This window comes from Schizosaccharomyces cryophilus, assembly GCF_000004155.1.
Source record: "Schizosaccharomyces cryophilus OY26 unplaced genomic scaffold supercont4.6, whole genome shotgun sequence".
NCBI classification, from domain to species: domain Eukaryota; kingdom Fungi; phylum Ascomycota; class Schizosaccharomycetes; order Schizosaccharomycetales; family Schizosaccharomycetaceae; genus Schizosaccharomyces; species Schizosaccharomyces cryophilus.
In genome coordinates, this window is record NW_013185629.1 from 212,929 (window position 1) to 234,918 (window position 21,990).

A 21,990-nucleotide genomic window follows, 5' to 3' on the forward strand; every position below is an offset into this window, starting at 1 on the left:
TGTAATTAGAATTTTTGAAACTAATCATCCACATAAACATTTATTTGTCGATTCTAACGATTTGGCAATGCAATGAACAATAAAACTCTAAGAAATAGGTTATAATATATTCTTCTTTCTTTGTAATTGAAGGCAGGATTGTTACCCATAATCTTTCAGAACTGTTCAACAAGGGGACACATACTGCTTGAAAACCTATATATGCTTATTGATGGGTGCCTAAATATACGAAACAAAAAAACCACAAGAAGGAAATGGCAAGCTTATAGGAAGGAGTAAACATATTGAAATAGGATAAATAGAAAAAATAATCAATGGAAGGGGGAATTATAAGCACACAAAAAAAAAAGGAATGAAAACAATTCCAGAAAAGAGATGATAGAATCCCTTAACATCCAGAATAATCAACGAATTGTCTAAAATCAAAAACAGAGATTTGTAAAAGGAGAGGTAAAAAAAAATATATAAATAAAGAGGTGAAAAGGAAAAATCAACAACTTGAAAAAAAAAAAAAAAACAAATTGACATGACAGATGAAAGATGACGGAATCAGGTTGTTTCCATCTAGGGTTATAATTAACAGAACCGGTGCTGGATCAAACATAATGATCCAAGGCAAGGATCCTACAGTGAAGAGGACAAAAAGGCAATTGGAGGTTGTATGATACATTCATTAGCGTCGATTTCATCGCGAATCAAAGAAGAAGCGTTCAATTCTAAAATATAATGTCCTTCTTTATACTTCTCTGATGGCTTGTACGCAAGTACATACTTCCAACCCACATTCGCATGACACCGGCAGCAATGTATACGGCGGACTATATATTTCCCCGACAGCATTTCTTCAGTCACCGATTGCATTTCAATCACGTTTTCGATTTTCTTAATAAGAGCGGCACGACCATAACGACCGGTATAGTCACGGCTGATTAAGTGCCCCTTAAATGCAAGGTGCGTTTTGCAGTGAATACAAACATAATATTGACTGGTAAGGCGTAAAGGATAATGTCGGCCCATGAATATATTCGGAACAGGAAAAGGAAAAGGAAAAGCAGGGATCAAAAAAAAAATTGCAAAACTGGGATTCAAGAAACCAAAGAAAATTGAGGGAAACCCTTTGTGGCGAAGTAACAAACAGATAATTTCCAATCGCCAAGTCCAATTCAAGAGAATTAGGTCTGTGGAACTATTAAGATAAAGAATATAATTTGAGATGTAAAAAGTATATAATATACGGCCAAGGGAAGTTATTGTCTAGAGTCAATATGAGCACGAACAGTTTCAGAAGAAGGAAGGAGAAAGCCTAGAAAATTATATCAAATTTGAACGTGATTCGATCCCAATTGTGTCGATTAGTAAGCGATTCCTTGTTAGGTACAAAGCTGAAAAGGCAATGGCAATTAAAATTTTTTTTTTCGACAAATGAGTATGGATTAGATTTATAAGAGATTTGTAGAGTATAAAAACTAAAAAATAAAAATCAGTAAATAAAGATTTATATTAGTAAAAAAACCTCGACTGAAAAGGATGAATCTTCGCGCAATGGCTAAAGAATACCTTTCGTCGGCTTAATAAATGGGCGTTGTATAAAGGTAACTACTACCGGTTTAGAATGCCGAATATAATCCATCATATGTTTTTAGCGTAGCGCTATTTCTTGGATCCTGTTTCGGTAAGTAATAAATTATTATTCAAGTCGGACGAGAGACATGACAGAAGATTATTTAATGATACTGTAATGTTTATGAACAAATTTGTTTTTTCTTTGTTAATTTTAGATCGAGAATCACAAAATAAAACTACTAAAAAAAACAAGCGATTTTTACATGAAGGACATCGTGCAGAATGGTCATAGGAAATTCGCCGCATTCTGTGTAATTTATTTTAAAAGTATTGTTTTTTATAGGCTTAAAAAGCTTACGATTCATATTTTCACGGAAGAATATTGAGAAACGTGAATTTCGTTTTCTTGCTTTTCTATGATTCTATCATATAGCAGTAATTAAGATCCAATTCCAACAGATGATTCAATCTTTTATGGAGACTTTCCCTCCTCAATTCATGCATAAAAACATCAATAAGATATTAAAAGAATGAGCACTTATCCTTGCATTCTTACTTGGTTTTATTCTGGCAATGATGTATTCAACCATGTTCCCTATAACCACTTCTTTCCTATGATAATCAGTATAAAAATAGCATAGCTGCTTAAATGAAGAAGAACAACATTCACTGAGAATTCATTCCTTTGCTTCCATATTCAGCCATTTTTCGTTGTTTGTTTATATTACATCATTTCGATTCCTCTAGTAGCAGGGCAAACCAGGATAGGCAGGTAGGGATTAAGAAGTGTTCGCTTTCTTGATTCAATTCATTTTATTCGTTTTTATTACACTGTTTTATTATTTTTACATTTGGAATGTCGTGAAAATTCGGATTTTTTCCTCTTCATCTTCGATTTTGGTGAGATTGATTCTGCCCATAATAGAAAAAACAAGCAACACCATCATTTACATGAAAAAGATAAATATGATAAACGACTTAATACCATCTTTTTCTTAACTATTGTTTTATATTGAATCGTGGATTTCGATTGTTGCCTCTACTCGCTAATATTATATTAGCGTAATACGTAATATTACAATGTCATGCCTTTTTCAGCGAGTGCCTTCACTGCCTGTCAATTACTACCCAAACTAGTTTTGTTTGTGTACCTGTTTTAGGCTTGGCATACAGCATCTGCATTTTCTTATTTACTTTGCATTCTTTTCTGGAATCCTTGAACTCTCCTAGCTACCTATTGCTATGGTGTAGGAGCTTTTGCAGCTTTTCTTTAGAGGAATTGGACAAAGATACTTATTTCTTCTTTTAGCCCCTTTGGTTTTATATAATAAACTCTATTTGCTTTCAATTCGGGTTTTCCGTTTCATTTTTTACAAGCAAACTATTTCTGGTTTCGTTTTTTTCTCTATTCTACTTCTTCTGTTCTCTTTGTCCATTCATGATTCTCTCATATGTTTTTTCTCTCTGAGTAATCCAAAAAGCTGTTTTTAACACTTGTTATTGTATACTGTATCATTTGTATCATTCTAAGTTATTCTTAACTATTGGTTTGGCGTTTCCTGGGTTTCACACACACAAAAAAAAAAGAAAATTGAGCAAAGCATATGCTTCATTTTCGTTTTGTTACATTATTATAGAACAGGCTTAACATGGATAATTTATCTGGAAAGTCACCATCCTCAACTTTAAAATCCCTTTCTGAATCCGCTAATTGTCCCCCTTCTCCCTCGACTAGCGGGAAATCTAAAACCAAAACGACTCTTCAATCTGCATTTCATCGTTCAAAAGGAAAACGTCCTCCTAAACTTACTGTAACGTCCGAACTCTCTAATGCTTCTGAAAGTTCTCCTGTCTTGTCACCAGGTTATGCCGTAGACTCATCTTCAGAGTCAGAACATCGTCCAGAATTTAGCACATCTAGAAATTTGTCGAATCGCGTTTCCAGTGCATTGAAGTTAACAATCCCTAAACGCTGGAAGCGCTCCTCAAAACCGAATTCTCCTCAATCTACTTCTGCTCATTTACCTTCCGTTTTTCATAAAAAGCCTTACCATGCTAGAACGAACTCCCCAGAAAAGAAACTTCACTCCTTAAGTCACTCTTCGTCTTTCCCGGCTCAGTCATTAAATAACCTCGACTCTCCTGTATCTGTCAGCGATGTTCCAAATTCTCCAACACAGCCTAACACTTTAGGAGAGCTGGCTGCTTCGACCCTCTCTGTTCTTCCACTGCAAACTTCCAAAACGACTTTCTTTGTGGGCTCACCTTCTCGTTCTTCTAATGAATCTCTTGGCTCTCATATGTTTCGCACGAAGTCTTCAAATTCTTTCTCTTCTAGCTTAAGCAATCCTAGTCCAACATCGAATCGTTCTGCTAATTTTGAAGAACACCGAGCTTCATTGTCGTCTGAATCAAATAGACCCAGATTAAGCCTTTCTGATTTTTCTTTACCTTCGGTCGAAGATGGCGAGACGCCGGCTGCCTTTTTGGACCGATTACAAGCCTCTATTCCTTCACGTTTTATTCCTAGTCTTCTCTCACAGTCCAATCTCTCTTTTATGAAAATTACCTTACGGAAATATTTGTCTAATCTACCTCTAAAAGACATCGCGCTAGATATGGCTCTCAGGAAATTTCTTGCTCTTTATGTTCTTCCTCAAGAAACACAGCAAATTGATAGAGTCTTGAGCTCCTTTTCTGATCAATACTATCATTGCAATCCAATGTTTTACGAATCGTCCGACGAATGTTATATTTTAACCTTTTCATTGATGATTCTCCATACGGATTTTTACAATACAAATAATCGTCAAAAAATGACAAAAGGCGAATTTATTTCAAACACGAATTTGCCCAATATTTTGCCTGAAATTTTGGAATGCTTTTATGACAATATTACTTATACTCCGTTTGTTCATGTTGAAGAAGATCCTAATTCGATAATTTCACCTTCTAGTGACAGACCCAGTTTTTCTCAACGATTCGGTGATTCTCAGTTTCGGTTATCGAAAAGAAGTTCACTAGCTACCGAAAGCGACCTCTTAGCGATTGAGGAACAGTTAACAGGGTTTCGAATAAATTTGCAATCAATTCTTGATTATAATCATTTCGAGGGTATTTCTATTGTTGGCAGTTCTATTTGCCCTAACGCCAGTGATCATTATAAACAGTTTATGACTGCCCCTTACATACAAATAGTGTCCCATCGTTCACAACCCCAAGCCTTTTCTTTTCATTTTGCTCCTGAAACGGAAAACGAAAGCACAAATCCCGCCGTTGTGAATATAAAAGTGTTCAAGCTTGGGATTGTCTTGCAGAATGAAAGAGCTCGCAGAGATCGATTTATATCTGGAAGGGAAGTTGGTGTATTTTTGACAAGCTCCCAACTGATGTTCTTTAAAAATATTTCTTGGGTAGAAGGTTTAATGTCACAACTGCAAGATTTTCAGTGCTCTGCTGAATCTCCTCCTCATTATTTTACTCCTTCTTTGACATCTCTTAACCCAGATTACATAATTCCACTTTCAGATTTGGTCGCCTTTACTGAGAAGAAACCTGACATTTATGGTAGTTATTCCTTTATTATTAAACAAAAAAATTCCACGACTTACATGTTCTCAACTGAATCGGAACAAGAAATGAACGACTGGATACATAAAGTAAATTTTGTTAGCGCCTTTGCCACGTCCGGTATAGCTCCCAGAGAAAAGCTCTGCTGTGTAGATAGATCGGATAACAGCGTCAAAGCTTCAGTGAGTATTCTTCCGGAAATCGAAGAAGACAAGGATGCTATGACCAAAGTATCTCACGAAACAGGATCCGAAATGTTAGAATGCTCAAAGCTTCGGATTTTTATTGTTCAAAATCGAATTTGTAAGTTGGAGGAACGTTTACATCAAGTGGAGTGCAAATTCTCAGTCGAAAGAGGGAATGTGGAAAATCTGTTACGTATGGCTCCAATTCAAACACGGACACGCGTCCGTCTTGTGCGTGCCGCGAACAACTTGAAAAAGGTTTTGCGATTGCAAATGATTGAGCTTTGCAAGCTTCAGTCAAGCATTAAAATTTTGAAGGAGGACTTGGAGTTGGATAATCATTTACAACAATATCTTCATTCGGTCTTTCCTTCTCCTCCGTCATGCAACGAAAATTCGTCCGCTGTACTGTACCCATCAGGATACAGTGGTAATCGGTCGCTATCGAACGCTTCTGTACGAAGGAATCAGTTGAGGCTGGGAAAGAATTCCGACTTACAAAATTTGCGAGGTAAATCTGGTGAATCAGAAGCTTCGAAGACTGAAGATCAAGGCGAAAGCGAAGATGCAAATCGTCCAACCGTAAAACAAGATATTGTCACACTCAAAGGCCAAAGACTCAGCGTTGTCGAGGTGCCAGATGACTTCGTTCCTGAAAAGGTAGCTCAAGAAAGCAGTCAGTCAGAAACTTTAGAAGACAGCCTAAGCATATCTACTAGAACCACCTTGCACACAGCAGATGCATCGTTGCCTAGTGAAAACGAAAATTCATGATTTTATTTAATAGAAATTTTATACTTATAAATAAATAAAATAATATATTTATTTTACAAATTTAACATTCAAGGACTTTAGTAGTTAAAGTATGGGGTGCTTTTGTATAGCAAGAATCCAGCTTGGACGTAAAGATCGCATTCCTTAGTACCTTGGTTATTGCCAAAAACGAAGAAATCAAGAATTATGGATGGAAAGGAGAATAAAATAGTGAAAGAAGAACATCCGTCAAAAGAAAATGATCAAGTTCAAACCAATGACTCCATGGATATAGACAAGAACGAAGGGTCAACAGTTCATAATGATCATGCTGATAAACAGCCTTCTGACGAAAGAAAGGAACCTACTGAAAATAAAAGAAGTAAGCGAATGTTTGGTGCTTTGCTTGGGACTTTAGGTAAATTTCAAAAGGAGGCAGAACGTGAAAAACAGTCGGAAACGCGAGTAAGGCGTGCTGAGTTGGAAAAAAAATTAGCCAAGCGTCAAGAAGAAGAAAGAAAAGAATTGGATATACAGGAGAGTCAGGAGCAAGAACAGCGAGAAAAGGATTTGGCCCAGGAGAGGAGGGTCGCTATGGAGGATTTAGAATTGGACTTGGTATGCTAGATTTTCTTGTTACAGCTAAGAGTGTACCAGAAACTAACGGACTTTTAGAAAGATTTGAAACAAACGCTAAAAAAGCAAGAGTCTACTTTTCTGAAAACGAATACAGAGCCACGCTTGTATTATAGACCTTATTATTTATTGCCTAGCCAAAAGGAATACTTGGATCAAGTCCGAGAAGAAAAGGACTGAAAGAATCATAAAGGATAAAGAAATAATATTTTGGCTATGATTTATATTTATTGTTCATTTCAGTGTCAATATCTGTGGGTATTACTGGTTATGAAAAGAAAAGCAGGATGTGCAACCTGTTGGTGATGAGAATCATATTAGCTTTCAAAGGTTACAGGAATGATACTAAGAGCTTCTCTGTTGTTAAGTAAAAGCTTACAGGAAGAAGAATTTGTTTTTCCGACGACGAGCTGAGTTATCAGTGTACTTTGAAGGGTATGTTCTGGGCATCCATTAATATCTTAAGTATCCATCCTCATTGAGAGAGTACTCATTATTGAAATCATTAATTCTGAAAGTGTTCCTGGATTACATGAAAGCTAGATTTGGATGGATGTAATCCAAAAACCAACTAACTTCGCATTCGCTAAACTAATGAACAGCAAAGGAAACAATATGGCTTCTGGAATGATATACCTTAGATTTAGAACTTATAGAATCTCTTACTTTTCTTTTTCTTATATATATATTCCTCATTAAGACATTCCATACAGGATTTGCTAACATTCATCCCAAGTCAGAAAAAAAAAAGGGAGAAAAAATTTTCACTCAATACTTATTTATTTTTCTATTAAGTTCTTTATTTATTTTTTTTTCTTTATTTCTTTTTTTAAGCTTCTAGTAGATTGGACTGACTACATTCCTTCGTCCTTAGGCACAATTTCTTAGCACTGAACTTGATCTTTCCCCCAAAGTACCACCAGCACTACATTGTAAGTAAAAGGTGGTATAATTCTCAAAAAAGAAGCCTTTGGAATAGTTTTTAACATTAATAGCTTTCTTTTTTCTTAAATACGTAATTTATTGCTGTTAGTTTGGAAAAAAATATGGTTCGCGTTCCTTTGACAGCGGGAAGAATTTCTAAGGTTCTTTTGAACAGACAGTTCTCCCACGGTTTACGTACTGTTACCACAGCCGCAACTGCATCTAATGCTGACCCTTCGAGTGTTCCTGAAGAGCGCAACAAGCCTTTTCCCGTCAAGCTCCACGATGGTGTCTTTGAGGGCTACAAAATTGACATTCCTTCTATGTCCATAGATGTTACTAGAGACGAGTTGATGAGCATGTATGAAACCATGGTTACTGTTCGTCGTCTTGAGCTTGCTTGCGATGGCTTATATAAAGCCAAAAAGATTCGCGGGTTCTGCCATCTTAGTGTCGGCCAAGAAGCTGTTGCCGGTGGTATGGAAAGTGCTATAACTCACGACGATAGCATCATCACTTCTTACAGATGCCACGGATTTGCCTATACTCGTGGTTTGCCACCTCGCGCCATTATTGGTGAGTTGATGGGACGCCAATGCGGTGCTTCCAAGGGTAAAGGTGGTTCTATGCACATCTTCGCTCCCAACTTTTACGGTGGTAATGGTATCGTTGGCGCTCAAATTCCTTTGGGTGCTGGTATCGGATTTGCTCAAAAGTACTTGAACAAGCCTAACGTTACATTTACTCTTTACGGTGATGGTGCCGCAAACCAAGGTCAAGCTTTCGAAGCTTTTAACATGGCTAAACTCTGGGGCTTACCTGTTGTCTTTGCTTGTGAAAACAACAAGTACGGTATGGGTACTAGTGCTGAGCGCTCCTCTGCCATGACCGAATTTTATAAGCGTGGTCAATACATTCCTGGTCTTCGTGTCAACGGAATGGATGCTTTGGCTGTTAAGCAAGCTTGTAAGTTCGCCAAGGACTACACCGTTAAGAACAGCCAACCTTTGTTGATGGAATTCGTCACTTACCGTTATGGTGGTCACTCCATGTCTGACCCTGGTACTACTTACCGTAGCCGTGACGAAGTCCAACAAATGCGTGCCGCTAAGGATCCTATTGAGGGTCTTAAGCGTCAACTTATGGAATGGGGTGTCGCCAATGCCAATGAATTGAAGAATTTGGAGAAGAGGGTTCGTTCTTTCATTGACGCTGAGGTTAAAATCGCTGAGGAAAGTCCCTTCCCTGAAGCTAACTATGAAACTTTGTTTTCTGATATTTATGTTAAGGGAACTGAGCCTAAGAATGCGCGTGGCCGAAGCACTTTGGAGTGGAATAACTACTAAACCCGAATGCTTATGATAACTTTGCAAAAGCAATTTTAATCTTCGTGAAATAACTAAATGAAAACCTCTTGAACTTATATGTATCAATAGTCGTACAGTATCTGGCTTAACTGGCTTAATATCTTTTATTTAATATTTGCAAAAATAAAAGATGGCCTATAACAAATAGTACACTAAGTGGTTATGGATAGTTTGGCAGAATTGACATAGGTTTACTGTTCAAATGGATAGCTTCGTTCTTGTTATATGAAAAAAAGGTAGAATTTTTAGGGTTAGTACGATGGTTTTCACTTTTATGATATTGATTCATAGAGTAATTGAACTAAAATAGGAAACAAATTGCTTTCATCATCGTATCATTCATAGCAAATTCACATGATTATAGTGGTAAGCTTTCGTGCACAAAAAGGTCTAGTCATAACGGAACTGAATGATAGATTTTCCATGCTGTTCAATAGCATTTAAAAACGTGTCGTAAAAAGTCTTCCCGTCGGCGGTTTCGTGAAGATCAATGAGCTTTGAATTTGCAGAACGCAAGACGCCTGTCCTGATTAGTTCTTGGATTTCAAGAACAAGTTTCTCATATTCTTGAGGATGTTCAGATTTCCACTTCGTTACCCAAAATCCATGGAAATGAATATTTTTAAAGATCAACAAGGACACAGGAACAGGAAGAGGCTGGCGTGACATTGCTCCGTAAGTTGCCATAGTAGCTCCATCGGTCATGTACTTTGCCATTTCACTAGCAACTCGACCACTCACGCAATCGAAGCCTAGCTTGACCTTACCGCCTTGAGTCCATTTTCCTACGTTTTCCTTCATCCACGCCCGATTCATGAATTCTTCGTCAGTAAGTACGACAGTTGCACCCATGGAGTGTAATTGTTCCTTAAGCTGGTCGACATCGGGGCGATTACGGATGATATTAATGCTATTGTAACCAAAATGTTTGCCAAGTTGGATAGCAGCAAGACCAACCATGCTATTTGCACCGTCTTGAATGAACCAGTCGCCTCTATTCATGGGGACGATCTTTTGTAAAAGACAATAGGCAGTGCAAGGATTGACGGTAAGCGTAGCGGCTTCAGCGATACTAGGGAAAGCAGTCTTATCCAAAGGAATCAATTGATCAGAAGTCAAGTTGGTACGAGTTCTCCAGGTACCCAAGTTTGTAGAGGCCATGACAGCCCATTGTCCAGGAGAAAAATACTTCTTCAACTTTTCACCGACGTCGGTGATTTCAAGAAGACCTTCATTTCCAGCAACGGCAGATGGCTTGGAAGGAGAAACCTCATAAGTAAAAGGAGGTCGTGAAGGATATACACCTTGGATTTGATTGATATCTGAGGGATTAATTGGGGAAGCTAAAAAACGGACGGAAAGTTCACTGTCTGAGCATTTGGGAACAGGATAAGTAGCTGTACGAAGTACATCTCGAGGGTTTCCAAATTCAGAGTAAACAATTGCCTTTGCTAAAGTTTTGGACGAGTTGTTTGCCATACTGGAAAACTGACGAAATGTGTTGGTTGCAAGCATTTGGAGGATGGAAATGAAGAACAGCTTATAAAGTATCGAGAAAAATAAACTGTCACTACCGAATTTTCTTTGGAAGGATGCTTATGTAAGACCTGAGCGACCTTGACCTGTAAGAGAGACGCTGACCAATCCAAGATTCAACAACAATAAATGCCAAAGAAGATGAATCACGCGTTTGTGTTTTTAGAAAATCCTTACAATGTGGAACAGACGAAAACTTAAAGAAGCCTGCTATAAATAAACGAAACAAATGAAAAAACCAGACGCTTGTTGGGTAGTAGAAACGATGTTTTTATGACGAAAACTTATTATTAATACCTTCTTATTGGGTTATATAATAATAACCCTGGCTAGGAATTACAAGAATCCTTTCTGAGACCAACGGACATTATTGAATTAATCCCCACTTTGTTATCATGTGGGATATGGGAAAACCACCACCCTAACTGCAAGTGGGATGTGAGCAATAAAACTCATAGGGTTCATGGTACTTGTGGGATTCATCGTAAAAGGTTCGTATATCATTCTACAGACGTTGAACGGGTTGTAAAAAGGAATAGGGAAGTCATCGGTAGGATGGTTCAACGATGAATTTTGGTTTCCAATTTCGATTAAAAAACTTTTTTTTCATTCATGTTTATAGCCTGTTTGTTTTTTATGCTGAAAATAATGTTTACCTTTTCGGCGGTCCTACTACGGATTCATTTTGGTTACCTTAAAAGGTAGAAAGCGGGGCCAATCAAAAACTCTGTTCTGGATTCCATGTCTCCTGAAAGTGATAGAAAAGTACGGAAATTGGCAAAGTTTCCACCAATCAAAGGAGACGGGGTTATGTCAAGTGTTGCAATCACGCTACTCGGAACAGAAGATTAGGAATAGCGATCCAATTGTTGAAGAAGGCGCAGATCCGGATGAAAAGATCGACAGGGTAAACAAAGCCGATAAAATGAACTTAAAGAATTATCGGCTCGTTTAGCAAGACTTGATCAACATTTGCTTGTTTTCCCTTGAAGAGGAATACAATCCTGTTCTAATATAATAATAAAAAAAAAAAAGAAAATATTCCCATGTAGTGGCTATTGATTCGCTTAACTCGGGCCTATATCGAACAATATTGCGACACGGTCGGTAGTTCTTTTCGATAGGTCTGCCCTGGTCGCCGTACCAAATTAATAGAGGAATCGAAAGAAACCTCACCCCTTATCAAAAATAAAAGATAAAAAATACAAAATAAAAAAAAAAGTATGAACATGAACAAAGCAAAATGATTAAAACCATCACGCATTTGTCTTTCATTCAGCCTTTCAAGGCAAGGATTATTATCTGATCAAATATTTCTCGTAATCAAACCCGTCCCGGAATGAACCGATTTCCATAAGACAGGAACGAGTCGTTGCGAGAGAAAAAGGGGCGGGGCGGTTACGTGTTATTGCGAAGAACAATCCAAAGTGTTTCTCCCTTCCCTTCTATCATACTAAATAATCCGAAGGAAAAAATGTTCCGAGGAGTTCTATGGGCATTGGTATATAAAGGCCCTGACCCCGGGTGCAAATTTTCCACCAACAACCATACAACTTTCGGTCACAAGTAACAAAATGTCTACTGCTTCTGCTCCCAACCTTCTCGTCCTCGTTCGTCACGGTGAATCCGAATGGAACAAGTTGAACTTGTTCACTGGCTGGAAGGACCCTGCTTTGTCTGAAACTGGTCAAAATGAAGCCAAGCTTGGTGGTGAACGTTTGAAGAGCCGTGGTCTCAAGTTCGACGTTGCTTTCACCTCCTCTCTTCAACGTGCTCAAAAGACTTGTGAGATTGTCCTCAACGAAGTTGGTCAACCCAACTTGGAGACCATCAAGGACGAAAAGCTTAACGAGCGTTTCTATGGTGACCTCCAAGGTTTGAACAAGGACGAAGCTCGTCAAAAGTGGGGTGATGAACAAGTTCTCATCTGGCGCCGTTCTTACGACGTTGCTCCCCCTAATGGTGAATCTTTGAAGAACACCGCTGAGCGTGTCTTGCCCTACTACAAGTCTACTGTTTTGCCCCACATCCTCAAGGGTGAAAAGGTTTTCGTTGCCGCCCACGGTAACTCTCTCCGTGCTTTGATCATGGACTTGGAGGGTCTTAGCGGTGACGAAATTGTCAAGCGTGAGCTTGCTACTGGTGTTCCCATTGTTTACCATTTGGACAAGGATGGCAAGTACGTCTCCAAGGAATTGATTGACAACTAAATGTCATCACGTTTTGTTTGTTGATAGTAAATGAATGTAATATTTGTGTATGAGGTTCACAATGATGATTGTAATATTTTTCCTTCGTAGCCAAGTGACGTGCGAAACTTGTATGTCCCCCAAGTAACTGGTTATATCATTCTACGCAATTACAGTATCCCTTCGTCTAAAATATCTTAAATAAAATAAAATAAGCGAAGACACTGAAGAGAAATTTAAGCGAGATTAAGAAACTGGTGCAAAAGAAAGTTGTTGCGAATTTCCCATGGAGTTTTTGTTGCATTCATTATTATGTGGACGCAACTCGTCGATTTGGAAGAAGGTGGTTAATGAAACTCTGTTATTTTTATTTGATTTTTTTCTCTTCTATTTTACTTTGATATTGCTTGGTTGTTTCCAAGTCTCAAACTTAGCTTTCCAAACGAAACGTATGGAAATTGTAGCATCATGAGACTACTAAGGTGAGGATGAGAATGACGGTGGAAGACAGCGAAAACCGATCGAATGATTCAACGCGAAAAATAAAAATCAACGAAAAACTACGGAATATGTTTGTCCTTTCGATTGGAAACGCATTGAACTTCCCTTTTTTTTTTTGTTCTTGGTTTCGATCGATTTCCCTCTTCTCTCTCCTGACTGCAAAGTTTCCTTTCGATTCCTTCAGTTTCGGTTGTCTTCTCCATAAATTGATGTCATGCTTACGTAGACATCCCTTTCACGGACATTATATATAACCCTGTTTACCCGGAACTGCTTTTCATCACTATCCGCAACGTATTCAAATAGAAACGTGGATTTTGAGATTTGTTTTACTTGATTCAATAGTTCGATATGTCCGTCCAAGACTACACTAAGAAGGCTCACGAAGCTACTTTCACTCTGTACAACGGTGATAAGATTCCCGCACTTGGTTTGGGTACTTGGCAATCTGAAACCAACCAAACTAAGGAAGCCGTCAAGACTGCTTTGCAATACGGCTATCGTCATATTGATGCCGCTCACATCTACGGTAACGAGAACGAAGTCGGTGATGGTATTAAAGAAAGCGGCATTCCTCGTAAAGACATCTGGGTTACTTCTAAGTTGTGGTGCAACGCTCATAGCCCTGAAGCCGTCTCCAGTGGTTTGGAAAACTCTTTGAAGGAGTTGAAGCTTGATTACTTGGACTGTTACCTTATCCACTGGCCTGTTGCTTTCAAGACTGGTGCTGAGAAGTTCCCTAAGGATGACAAGGGCAATTTAATATTTGAGAATGTTACCCTTGAAGAAACATGGAAGGCCATGGAGAAGCTTGTCGAGTCTGGCAAGGTTAGGCACATTGGTATCTCCAACTTCAACGATGAAGCCTTGGAGCGCATTTTGAAGGTCGCCAAGATCAAGCCTTCTATTCACCAAATGGAGACTCATCCCTTCTTGCCTCAAACTAGCTATCTTGACAAGCACAAGAAGCTCGGCATTCACGTAACTGCTTATTCACCCTTCGGTAACCAAAACGCTCTCTACGGCACTGATATTCCTAAGCTTATTGAGCACCAAAACATTAAGGAAGTTGCTGATTCTAAGGGTGATGGTGTTAGCGGTGCCAATGTCGCAGTCTCTTGGGCCATCGGACGTGGTACCTCTGTCATTCCCAAGTCTGTCAACCCTCAACGCATCAAGTCTAACTTTCTTTACGTTCCTCTTTCCGATGATGATATGAAAAAGATTAACTCTATCGATATCCGTAAGCGCTTTAACCACAGTTTCCCTGGTACTCATGTTTTCACCGGTTTGGAAGATGGTGACGTATAAGGTTGCTATTAACAATAATGCTTTTATGATTTAGTTCTCAAATTAATGATTTAGATGCTTCATCTTTTGGTTTTCCGCGGAAGACGTTTTGTGTGTGAATTGTAGGGAAAAGTAATAATGAGGGTAATAAATATGGAGTAGAATTAAGTAGAGAAGGAGTACTTAAGCAGTTGCATGGTAGTGTGTTCTACATTGTTTAGAAAGCGTTGGTTCGACCAGCAAAGAGAGAGTTCGTTGGAAATTAGGTGTGCTTTTAATGAATCATATATCTATCAAGTCAATTTTATTGGAATTGTTGCTATGCGGCGTACAACGATGGCGAAATATATATTTAGTAATATTCTTTTTCCTAATGTATTGAAAGATCGAGTTAAAAAATTTGGCTTCGCTGTCCGTATATTGAATCCCATTTGTTACCATACTGTACACAAAATCTATGTAGTTCAAAAAACAAGTAGTTTGTAGAATAAACAACTATTACAATTTTTCGTTCCAAATTCTGGGCTTTTTCTCTTCTCCGTTGATTCGCTTTACCAGCAATAGTAAATCTTCCAAGTCATTGACAATCTCCTCTATTACTTGGCACTCAGCGTAGTAGTACAAAACCCCTTCATTGCCATGGAGCCATAAGGCCGCCGATAATGCCGTCGGACTAGACTCGTCGGAGACGAGTCCCTCTTGTTGACTTTCATTGCTATATCCGCTTTTAATTTGTATGTCTTTCATAATTGCTTGCCGTAGGTTCCAATGGGCGTTTCGTGAAGACGGTAAGAAATAGGGAACCGGTGATTTAGCTATAATGCTATGAGACAAAATATACATAGTAAGTGATATAGAAGCAATCAAGTTTTTTCGATAACGAATGACATTTTCCACTACCTCTTGGTATAAATAAGGCCCAAACCGTGCTCTTACCTTATTCAGGACCACCAGCCGCCCGGCCATATTGCCCAGTTTGTCAATCAGTTGCTGAAATAACTTATTTGGAAAAGGTCCTTTTAGTCGGAATTCCATATTTGTAAGCATCAAAAGATCATTTGCCTTTAACAAATGGTATATAATTTCGTTTTCCATATCCTCACATAGACTTGCGCTCGCATGATGAGTCGAACTCAACATATATTCTGACATGGTGTTATATAATTTTAAGTTTAATTGACAAGCTATTCCTATTTCTTTGATGAGGACACGTCGAGCAAGATATGGAAAAAGTACAGTGTTTACCACAATAGCCATGCCAATGCCAACTATCACATCAAGGAAACGGAATACTGCCAAATGAAAAGTAGAGTTTTTATTCCCCAAATAAGCACCATATAAAATAGGTGGAAATGTTATATTAAAAACAGTTGCAACGCCAGCATATTTGGTATGATACATGACATAACAAGATAACCAGGAGACTAAAAACGTAAGCGCAGCAATAACATAACTCCATCCACGACTAATTTCCCATGTTACATATGCATAAACAGCACCAGATAAAGTGCCCAAAGCTCGAAAGAATCCAACTCGCAGAGTAGCTGAAACAGTAACCTCTAATACGTACAGTGTAGAAATCAATGCCCATTGACCATTCCACTTTCCATAATCATGAGTTGTAGATCGTTGGAAAGCTACTATACTCAGCAAACTAATTCCGGCTGCCATTTTTAATCCATATTTCACATCTTTGGACTGTATAAGCCAATGACTTACTTTCCATAATCGTCGACGATGTTTTTGCAATACTTGCTTCATTTTTCCTATAAAATTCAAACTCTTGGTATCTTGACTATCATCATCCCAATTATGTTCTTCGCCACGAGCTACTAATTCCTCAACAGAATTCTCGCTATCTGGAGTGCCTTGGGAAGCGAAAGGAGCTGATAAAATTTGAAGCTCATCATGATTTCTTCCTCTTTCCTTGAGCATGCTGAAAGTATGGAAATAGAACTTCCGTCGTTTTGTGCGATATTTTTTCAAGTACAGTAAATTAGCTAAAAGACTTCTTGTCTCTTTCGCAACTTCAAAAAGGTTAAAAAGATAATATGCAATCGCAAATACATCTTCATCAGCAGCGAATTTGTATAAACCAGTAAAAGTTCGATTACATCGACTAAATTCAAATGCCATTTTAATAGCATTTCTTATAGTTTCACCTTCTTTAATATTTTCTTCACTCAAAGATGAGATATGGTCTAATAGTTGTTCATCTGAAACCGCTGGTGAAGATGAAATCAACCATAGCAAAACACTATGGGCTGTTTGTAAAGAAGACATGACTCTATTTGATATATGATTCACGTTTTGTGAGAAATAATCAAGATATGTCGTAAAGATTTCTTTGCTTGACTGCGGTCTAGGATTCGAATGAAGACTACCTTGTAAGCGAAATTGTGGTGTGAACAAGTCGGAGTCTATTCCATCATAAGGCATATTATTCTCCAAAGAGTAAGCGCTAACTTTACTTTCGGAATAGTTGTGGGATCGACTGAAATTGAACGCTCTGTACAAAGATACACAAGCAGCAACATTCGCAGACATAGTAAGGGAAGTACGTTGAAGTGCTTTTTCTAAATCTTTGAGGACGCCTATAGGTATGAAAGAAAAGTTCAACTCAAACTGGGAATTTCGAAGATCTGAGCGAAACTTGTTAAGACGGTCTCGGAGAACAGTACGATAACTGGTAAGGCGATACTCTTCCGACGAGGAATACGAAGTAGAGCTTGTATTAACTGAAGGGAAAAATCCTTGCAAACAGCCATTTAGACAATTCATCAACTCTTCCAAATAGGAAAGCGCGGAACTTCCTACCAAATCTGATGCCATCCTTGTTGGAGGAATGAATAATGAAGCCAAAAACACCACACCTGCTGCTAACAGAGAAGGATAGACAAGGCTTGTATAGAAGGAAGAAGGAACACTCTTTCCATAAGGATCGATTGTCATTAGGAAGCAGTCTATGAAAATCCATATGATGCACATGTTTCGATAGCCATACCGGCTACGAATATAACCGGATATGAAAGAACCTATGGCAAGGAAAATTGCCAATACCGCTGCACCCGAATAGCCATTTCGGTTCGCAACGATTGCCAAAAACTTTGAAGCAACTGCCCAACCTAATCCAATAATTGTCCCTAGTAAAGCTTCGTAAATTACCTCTATTTGACCACCAACAGTGGCTTGGATGGGATAAAACAATGTCTGCATGGTGAGTATGAGAAATGGGTAATTGCCAATTTTCCTGCTCAAGGGTCGTATCAGCACTAAGACTTGACAAACAAACAAAGCAACTACCGGCTTCAGTAGAAGGTAGAATATTTGAGCGACCGGTGTCCATCTTTGTCGACTGAAGAATTGATTTCGACGAAAGTTTAAGCTTACTGAACTTAATATTCCCATGGATCCTTACAAAAAGCTCATTAACAAAAAAAAATGGATAGGAAAACTCGATGAAATATTATCCTTTCTCAATATATACAACTATTGCGATATATAAGGTGTAGAAATAGGAAAAACAACGACGGAACAGAGATGAAGAAAAAGTATCCAACACAGCTTTAGAACATGCTTATTATGCCTAAAACGTAGTCAGTATTATGTCTGAATACACGGAAAAGAGAATTCACAATACAGCAACGAAAGAATGTCTAATTCGTCTCCATAATAATAAAAATAAGTCTCAAGTTTAAAAAAATACCTTTACAACGCTGAATAGTAAACAGTTGCTGTGCACACAAAAATGTTGAGGAGTAGTGGTTATGTTTTTGTATGATATCGTCGTATGTAATGTAAACAAAACACAGAGAAACGACATTGTGCATTCAAACAAGTGCAAAATAGTATCAATTTGTTTTTAGTAAACCATTATGGTTAAAGAAGTTAATATAGAAAAAGATGTCGGCAGAAAGAATTGTATTTGATGCTTCTAATAAAAAGTTTCGCTTTGTTTATAATAATAGTGACAACCAAAGACAACAAACAGACATCCATCCTCAGAACTTACTACAAAGTATGGTCGATGAGAAAACAGATGAAGATACAGTGAAAATAAATGAATTGAATGAAACTAATGATGAAGTGAAACGTTCTGCAAATGATTCCCATGATAGTTCTGTCCATAACGACGATACCTATAAAGATGGAGATCATTCGTTCTTTGATACGCATAATGTGCTAGAAATGACTGCTCAAGACTCTTATGAAGAATTTTCAGATGATGTAGACGATGAATTTAATAATTATTCAGAAGCTTCAGCAGATGAAGACATAAAAGCTGCTATGAATGAAGCTTTAGATGAGCCGGCAGGACAAGGCTTGGAAGAAGGTGATGAAAGAGAAGTAAAATCAGAAGACTTGAATGGATTGGAGGATGAGAAAATTTCCGAGTCCGGACAGGATGAAGCTACTCAGAAAGAAAAAGATTACATGGATCACTCAAAAATAGAAGCCGCCCTAAACTCAGAACATGGAGAAGATATTACATTTCACCAGAAAGAGGAAGAAAAAGTTTCCAATGATGATGTATCAGCAACACAAAACGATATCCACAAAGCCACGGAAGAACAGGAAGAAGTGAATGAAGGAGAATCCGATAAGCGTGGAACGAATTTATCGTTTGAAGATCAGAAATATGATGAGAGTCAAATGAAAGATGAACAGTCAATCATTGGAAAACCTGATGAACTAGATAAAAGGTCAACATTTTCAGCATCTTCTTCGGCGTCTTCTTCTTCTTCAAAATCCGGAAAAGATGCTTTTTCTTATGATTGGCAAAGTGCTACTCCTCAGAGTAAGGAAGCAAATGCTGACAGTGCTTCGCATGAAAAGAACTCTCAAGAACATCCAGAAGAATATTCAAGTATAGCCTCTAATGGATCTCAAAAATCACACATAGAAGAAACGAAAGCAGAATTGAACCGTGATATTGTTCTGGAAAATAAAATGGATGAAGGAAAGGAAAATACTGAAGACGCTGAAACGGACACAAAAATGAAGGACTTGTCTGTTGCTCCAAAAGAAGCAACTACCTCAACGCTAAATTCTTTGGAAAGTGGAGATGCTACACTTCAAGCTACATCATCAACCCTTTTTGTAAATTCAACTCAGCGAATAGAGCCTTCTGAGCGTGACGTTGAAAATCAGAATTCTTTGAGTTTTCCAGCAAATACGGATGTCAATATTAGCAGTCCACAGCCAGCGAAAGATACTTCTAATGATTATACCGAAGATGAATTGCCTAACTTTGTACTTGATCCTGCGTCCGATATGGCAAATTTGAACGACGGCTTTTCCAGGTTGGAGCTTGATAATACATCAAGGTCTTCTAATAGTACTTACGAAGAATCTCAATATAATGGTGGTAGCTTGGAGCCAAGTACACAGATTTCTCGTGGTAGACATGATTCATTTTATGCTCGAGCAACTTCACCGGTGTCTTCTGCAATTTCTTGGTTTAGCTCTAAACGTAGTGATTTGAGTCCAGATGTTTCTTCAACTACCTCGTTCTATTTAGAAGAAGTCCTTGCAAAGAATCCTTCATTAATTGATGACAACCGGAAAAAGGAAATAATGAATTTCTTGGAGACTGAACGTCACATGATACCTTCAGAAGAAATTTACAATCTTTTATTCGAATTTATAGAGAACCCACTTAAAGTTTTAAGGGAGAAGTCAGAAGAGATCCACGATCTGATTTTCAGCCATGAGGTTCAGGGGGTGCATACAGTCTTATGGAAGTCCATTTCAGCTTGGTCCTCTTTTGAAAATGAGCGTCAATATTCTGATTTGGTAAGGAAGAGCTGCGAATCTGATAAAGCTATACGTAAAGATTTGGACAGAACATTCCCTCCTGAAATATTGGAGCGCTTTTTTTCAAACCGTGACCAAAAGTCTCCCGACATTGTGTCTGATTCAATTGCCAATTTGCACAAAGTACTAAGATCTCTTGCGAATGCTATTCCTGAAGTCGGTTATACCCAAGGAATGTCCTGGATCGCTGGATCTCTTTTAATGTATTTACCTCCTCCTCAGGCTTTTTCAATGCTCGTTTTTCTTTTTAAGGAGTATAATCTACAAAGTATCTTCTCTCCTGAGTTGAAAGGTTTGAGTCGTATCATGTATCAATTTACTCAATTGGTAGAAGATTTTATGCCCGCTTTGGCTATTCATTTGAAGAAAAACGAGATTGATACTTGTTCTTATGCGTCTGAATGGTTCCTTACTTTATTTGCATATAAGTTTCCTCTAAATATCGTTGCCAAAATTTACGATATATTGCTTTTCTACGGTCCTACTATTTTACTAAACATTGGTCTAGGATTGCTAAATAATAGCGAGAAAATCCTCTTGAAATTAAATAATGATGAACTTATAACATATCTGAAGGATAATATTTTCTCCTCTTTTATGCTGGGCGACGAACCTGACCAGTATGATATGACCAAGATATTACAGTGTGCCTTTGCTTTCGAAATCTCCAAGTCTTCCATAGATAAGTATGGACATGAATTTGATATATCTTTATTAACAGAGAGAGAAGTTGACACGCAATTGGAAACTACGAAGAACACTAACAAGTCATTGAATGATCACTTCTCGGTGTTGAGTGAATCTATGTCCAAATTACAAATTGAGCACGAAAGCATGTCCAGTATGCTAGTTCAGGAAAAATTGGTTTTAAAGCGACAAGCAGAAGAGCAAGCTGGAATGGAGTCAAAAGTCGCTTCTTTACATGGTCAGCTTTCCAAAATCAGATCCGAAGTTGAATCGTCTTTCCAAGGTGAGATGGAAGCTATAATTGCAGAAAATCTCAAAATTATGTCGGAAGGACAAGTATTGGAGGATGAACTTTTTAGAAAGGAAAAACTGCTTGCTGAAACGAAAGTCAACCTGGCTACTATGGACGGAGAATATATGTTGGCAATCCAAAAATGGAGTCAATTAATGAATCGGATTAAGAATGGGTAATCAAAGTTAACAATTTTGCACATGATTTATCTGAAGGTTTAAGGGATTGCATTCCATGATAGAAAACTATGTGCATTGTACATGAGATCTTAGACGACAAAGCAGCTTACTGATGTATAGCTTCACCTTATCAATATAAAGGTTACTGAATTCGCTTGCTTTTATTTTTATTAAGCCTGCTTAAAGAAACGAGTTTGTTGCTAGTATTATGATTCTTCTCTCGGCAATTTGTACTAGTTAGCACTGAATTTTATTACAAATGAAATAAAAGCTTGTTAACTTCATTCTTTTTTAACCGTTTTAATTTTTATCATCAAAAGCTGTAAGTGCTAGCACTCGATAATCATGGTGAAAATGATTTCTAATAGTAGACGTTATATGAGATCTAAAATAGGCAAGCAGTAGTGAAAAACAGCTAAACTTACAATTCTCGCTTTTTGAAAAAATCCGTTTATATTTACTAGACCTAATGCTATCTCATCTACACATCCACAAGGGAAG

General features: G+C 37.9%; 9 protein-coding genes across 9 annotated transcripts; 6 read left to right on the forward strand and 3 right to left on the reverse strand.

Annotated features, from left to right (window-relative positions):
* Positions 1–28: 28 nt before the first annotated feature.
* Positions 29–2,564, reverse strand: SPOG_00970 (yippee-like protein). The gene has a single exon (XM_013169241.1). It carries the CDS (start codon positions 1,015–1,017, stop codon positions 625–627), a length of 393 nt encoding a protein of 130 aa, XP_013024695.1. The 5' UTR covers positions 1,018–2,564; the 3' UTR covers positions 29–624.
* An 86-nt stretch (positions 2,565–2,650) lies between these two features.
* Positions 2,651–6,149, forward strand: SPOG_00971 (guanyl-nucleotide exchange factor Sec74). The gene has a single exon (XM_013169242.1). The coding sequence runs from the start codon at positions 3,213–3,215 to the stop codon at positions 6,090–6,092; it is 2,880 nt and encodes a 959-aa protein (XP_013024696.1). The 5' UTR covers positions 2,651–3,212; the 3' UTR covers positions 6,093–6,149.
* A 46-nt stretch (positions 6,150–6,195) lies between these two features.
* SPOG_00972 (uncharacterized protein) lies at positions 6,196–7,525 on the forward strand. Its single transcript, XM_013169243.1, has 2 exons — positions 6,196–6,689; positions 6,747–7,525. The coding sequence occupies exons 1-2, from the start codon at positions 6,279–6,281 to the stop codon at positions 6,885–6,887; spliced, it is 552 nt and encodes a 183-aa protein (XP_013024697.1). The 5' UTR covers positions 6,196–6,278; the 3' UTR covers positions 6,888–7,525.
* Positions 7,526–7,553: 28 nt separating this feature from the next.
* Positions 7,554–9,365, forward strand: SPOG_00973 (pyruvate dehydrogenase e1 component alpha subunit Pda1). Its single transcript, XM_013169244.1, has 2 exons — positions 7,554–7,639; positions 7,703–9,365. The coding sequence occupies exon 2, from the start codon at positions 7,754–7,756 to the stop codon at positions 8,975–8,977; it is 1,224 nt and encodes a 407-aa protein (XP_013024698.1). The 5' UTR covers positions 7,554–7,639; positions 7,703–7,753; the 3' UTR covers positions 8,978–9,365.
* Positions 9,168–10,856, reverse strand: SPOG_00974 (enoyl-[acyl-carrier protein] reductase). The gene has a single exon (XM_013169245.1). It carries the CDS (start codon positions 10,511–10,513, stop codon positions 9,389–9,391), a length of 1,125 nt encoding a protein of 374 aa, XP_013024699.1. The 5' UTR covers positions 10,514–10,856; the 3' UTR covers positions 9,168–9,388.
* A 1,133-nt stretch (positions 10,857–11,989) lies between these two features.
* On the forward strand, positions 11,990–12,799 carry SPOG_00975 (monomeric 2,3-bisphosphoglycerate (BPG)-dependent phosphoglycerate mutase). Its single transcript, XM_013169246.1, has one exon. It carries the CDS (start codon positions 12,109–12,111, stop codon positions 12,742–12,744), a length of 636 nt encoding a protein of 211 aa, XP_013024700.1. The 5' UTR covers positions 11,990–12,108; the 3' UTR covers positions 12,745–12,799.
* A 711-nt stretch (positions 12,800–13,510) lies between these two features.
* SPOG_00976 (glucose 1-dehydrogenase) lies at positions 13,511–14,856 on the forward strand. Its single transcript, XM_013169247.1, has one exon. It carries the CDS (start codon positions 13,576–13,578, stop codon positions 14,533–14,535), a length of 960 nt encoding a protein of 319 aa, XP_013024701.1. The 5' UTR covers positions 13,511–13,575; the 3' UTR covers positions 14,536–14,856.
* Positions 14,521–18,268, reverse strand: SPOG_00977 (uncharacterized protein). The gene is made up of 2 exons (XM_013169248.1): positions 18,221–18,268; positions 14,521–18,100 (listed from the first exon to the last, which is right to left on the reverse strand). Exon 2 carries the CDS (start codon positions 17,920–17,922, stop codon positions 15,013–15,015), a length of 2,910 nt encoding a protein of 969 aa, XP_013024702.1. The 5' UTR covers positions 17,923–18,100; positions 18,221–18,268; the 3' UTR covers positions 14,521–15,012.
* Positions 18,269–18,480: 212 nt separating this feature from the next.
* Positions 18,481–21,990, forward strand: SPOG_00978 (GTPase activating protein Gyp51). Its single transcript, XM_013169249.1, has one exon. The coding sequence runs from the start codon at positions 18,535–18,537 to the stop codon at positions 21,487–21,489; it is 2,955 nt and encodes a 984-aa protein (XP_013024703.1). The 5' UTR covers positions 18,481–18,534; the 3' UTR covers positions 21,490–21,990.

Bases quoted from the DNA above. Each gene is read 5' to 3' on its own strand.
- SPOG_00974 (XM_013169245.1), bottom strand. From the start codon at position 10,513: ATGCTTGCAACCAACACATTTCGTCAGTTTTCCAGTATGGCAAACAAC.
- SPOG_00970 (XM_013169241.1), bottom strand. From the start codon at position 1,017: ATGGGCCGACATTATCCTTTACGCCTTACCAGTCAATATTATGTTTGT.
- SPOG_00976 (XM_013169247.1), top strand. From the start codon at position 13,576: ATGTCCGTCCAAGACTACACTAAGAAGGCTCACGAAGCTACTTTCACT.
- SPOG_00973 (XM_013169244.1), top strand. From the start codon at position 7,754: ATGGTTCGCGTTCCTTTGACAGCGGGAAGAATTTCTAAGGTTCTTTTG.
- SPOG_00977 (XM_013169248.1), bottom strand. From the start codon at position 17,922: ATGGGAATATTAAGTTCAGTAAGCTTAAACTTTCGTCGAAATCAATTC.
- SPOG_00978 (XM_013169249.1), top strand. From the start codon at position 18,535: ATGGTCGATGAGAAAACAGATGAAGATACAGTGAAAATAAATGAATTG.
- SPOG_00975 (XM_013169246.1), top strand. From the start codon at position 12,109: ATGTCTACTGCTTCTGCTCCCAACCTTCTCGTCCTCGTTCGTCACGGT.
- SPOG_00972 (XM_013169243.1), top strand. From the start codon at position 6,279: ATGGATGGAAAGGAGAATAAAATAGTGAAAGAAGAACATCCGTCAAAA. The intron at 6,690-6,746 runs GTATGCTAGATT...ACGGACTTTTAG, and splicing joins AGGATTTAGAATTGGACTTG to AAAGATTTGAAACAAACGCT.
- SPOG_00971 (XM_013169242.1), top strand. From the start codon at position 3,213: ATGGATAATTTATCTGGAAAGTCACCATCCTCAACTTTAAAATCCCTT.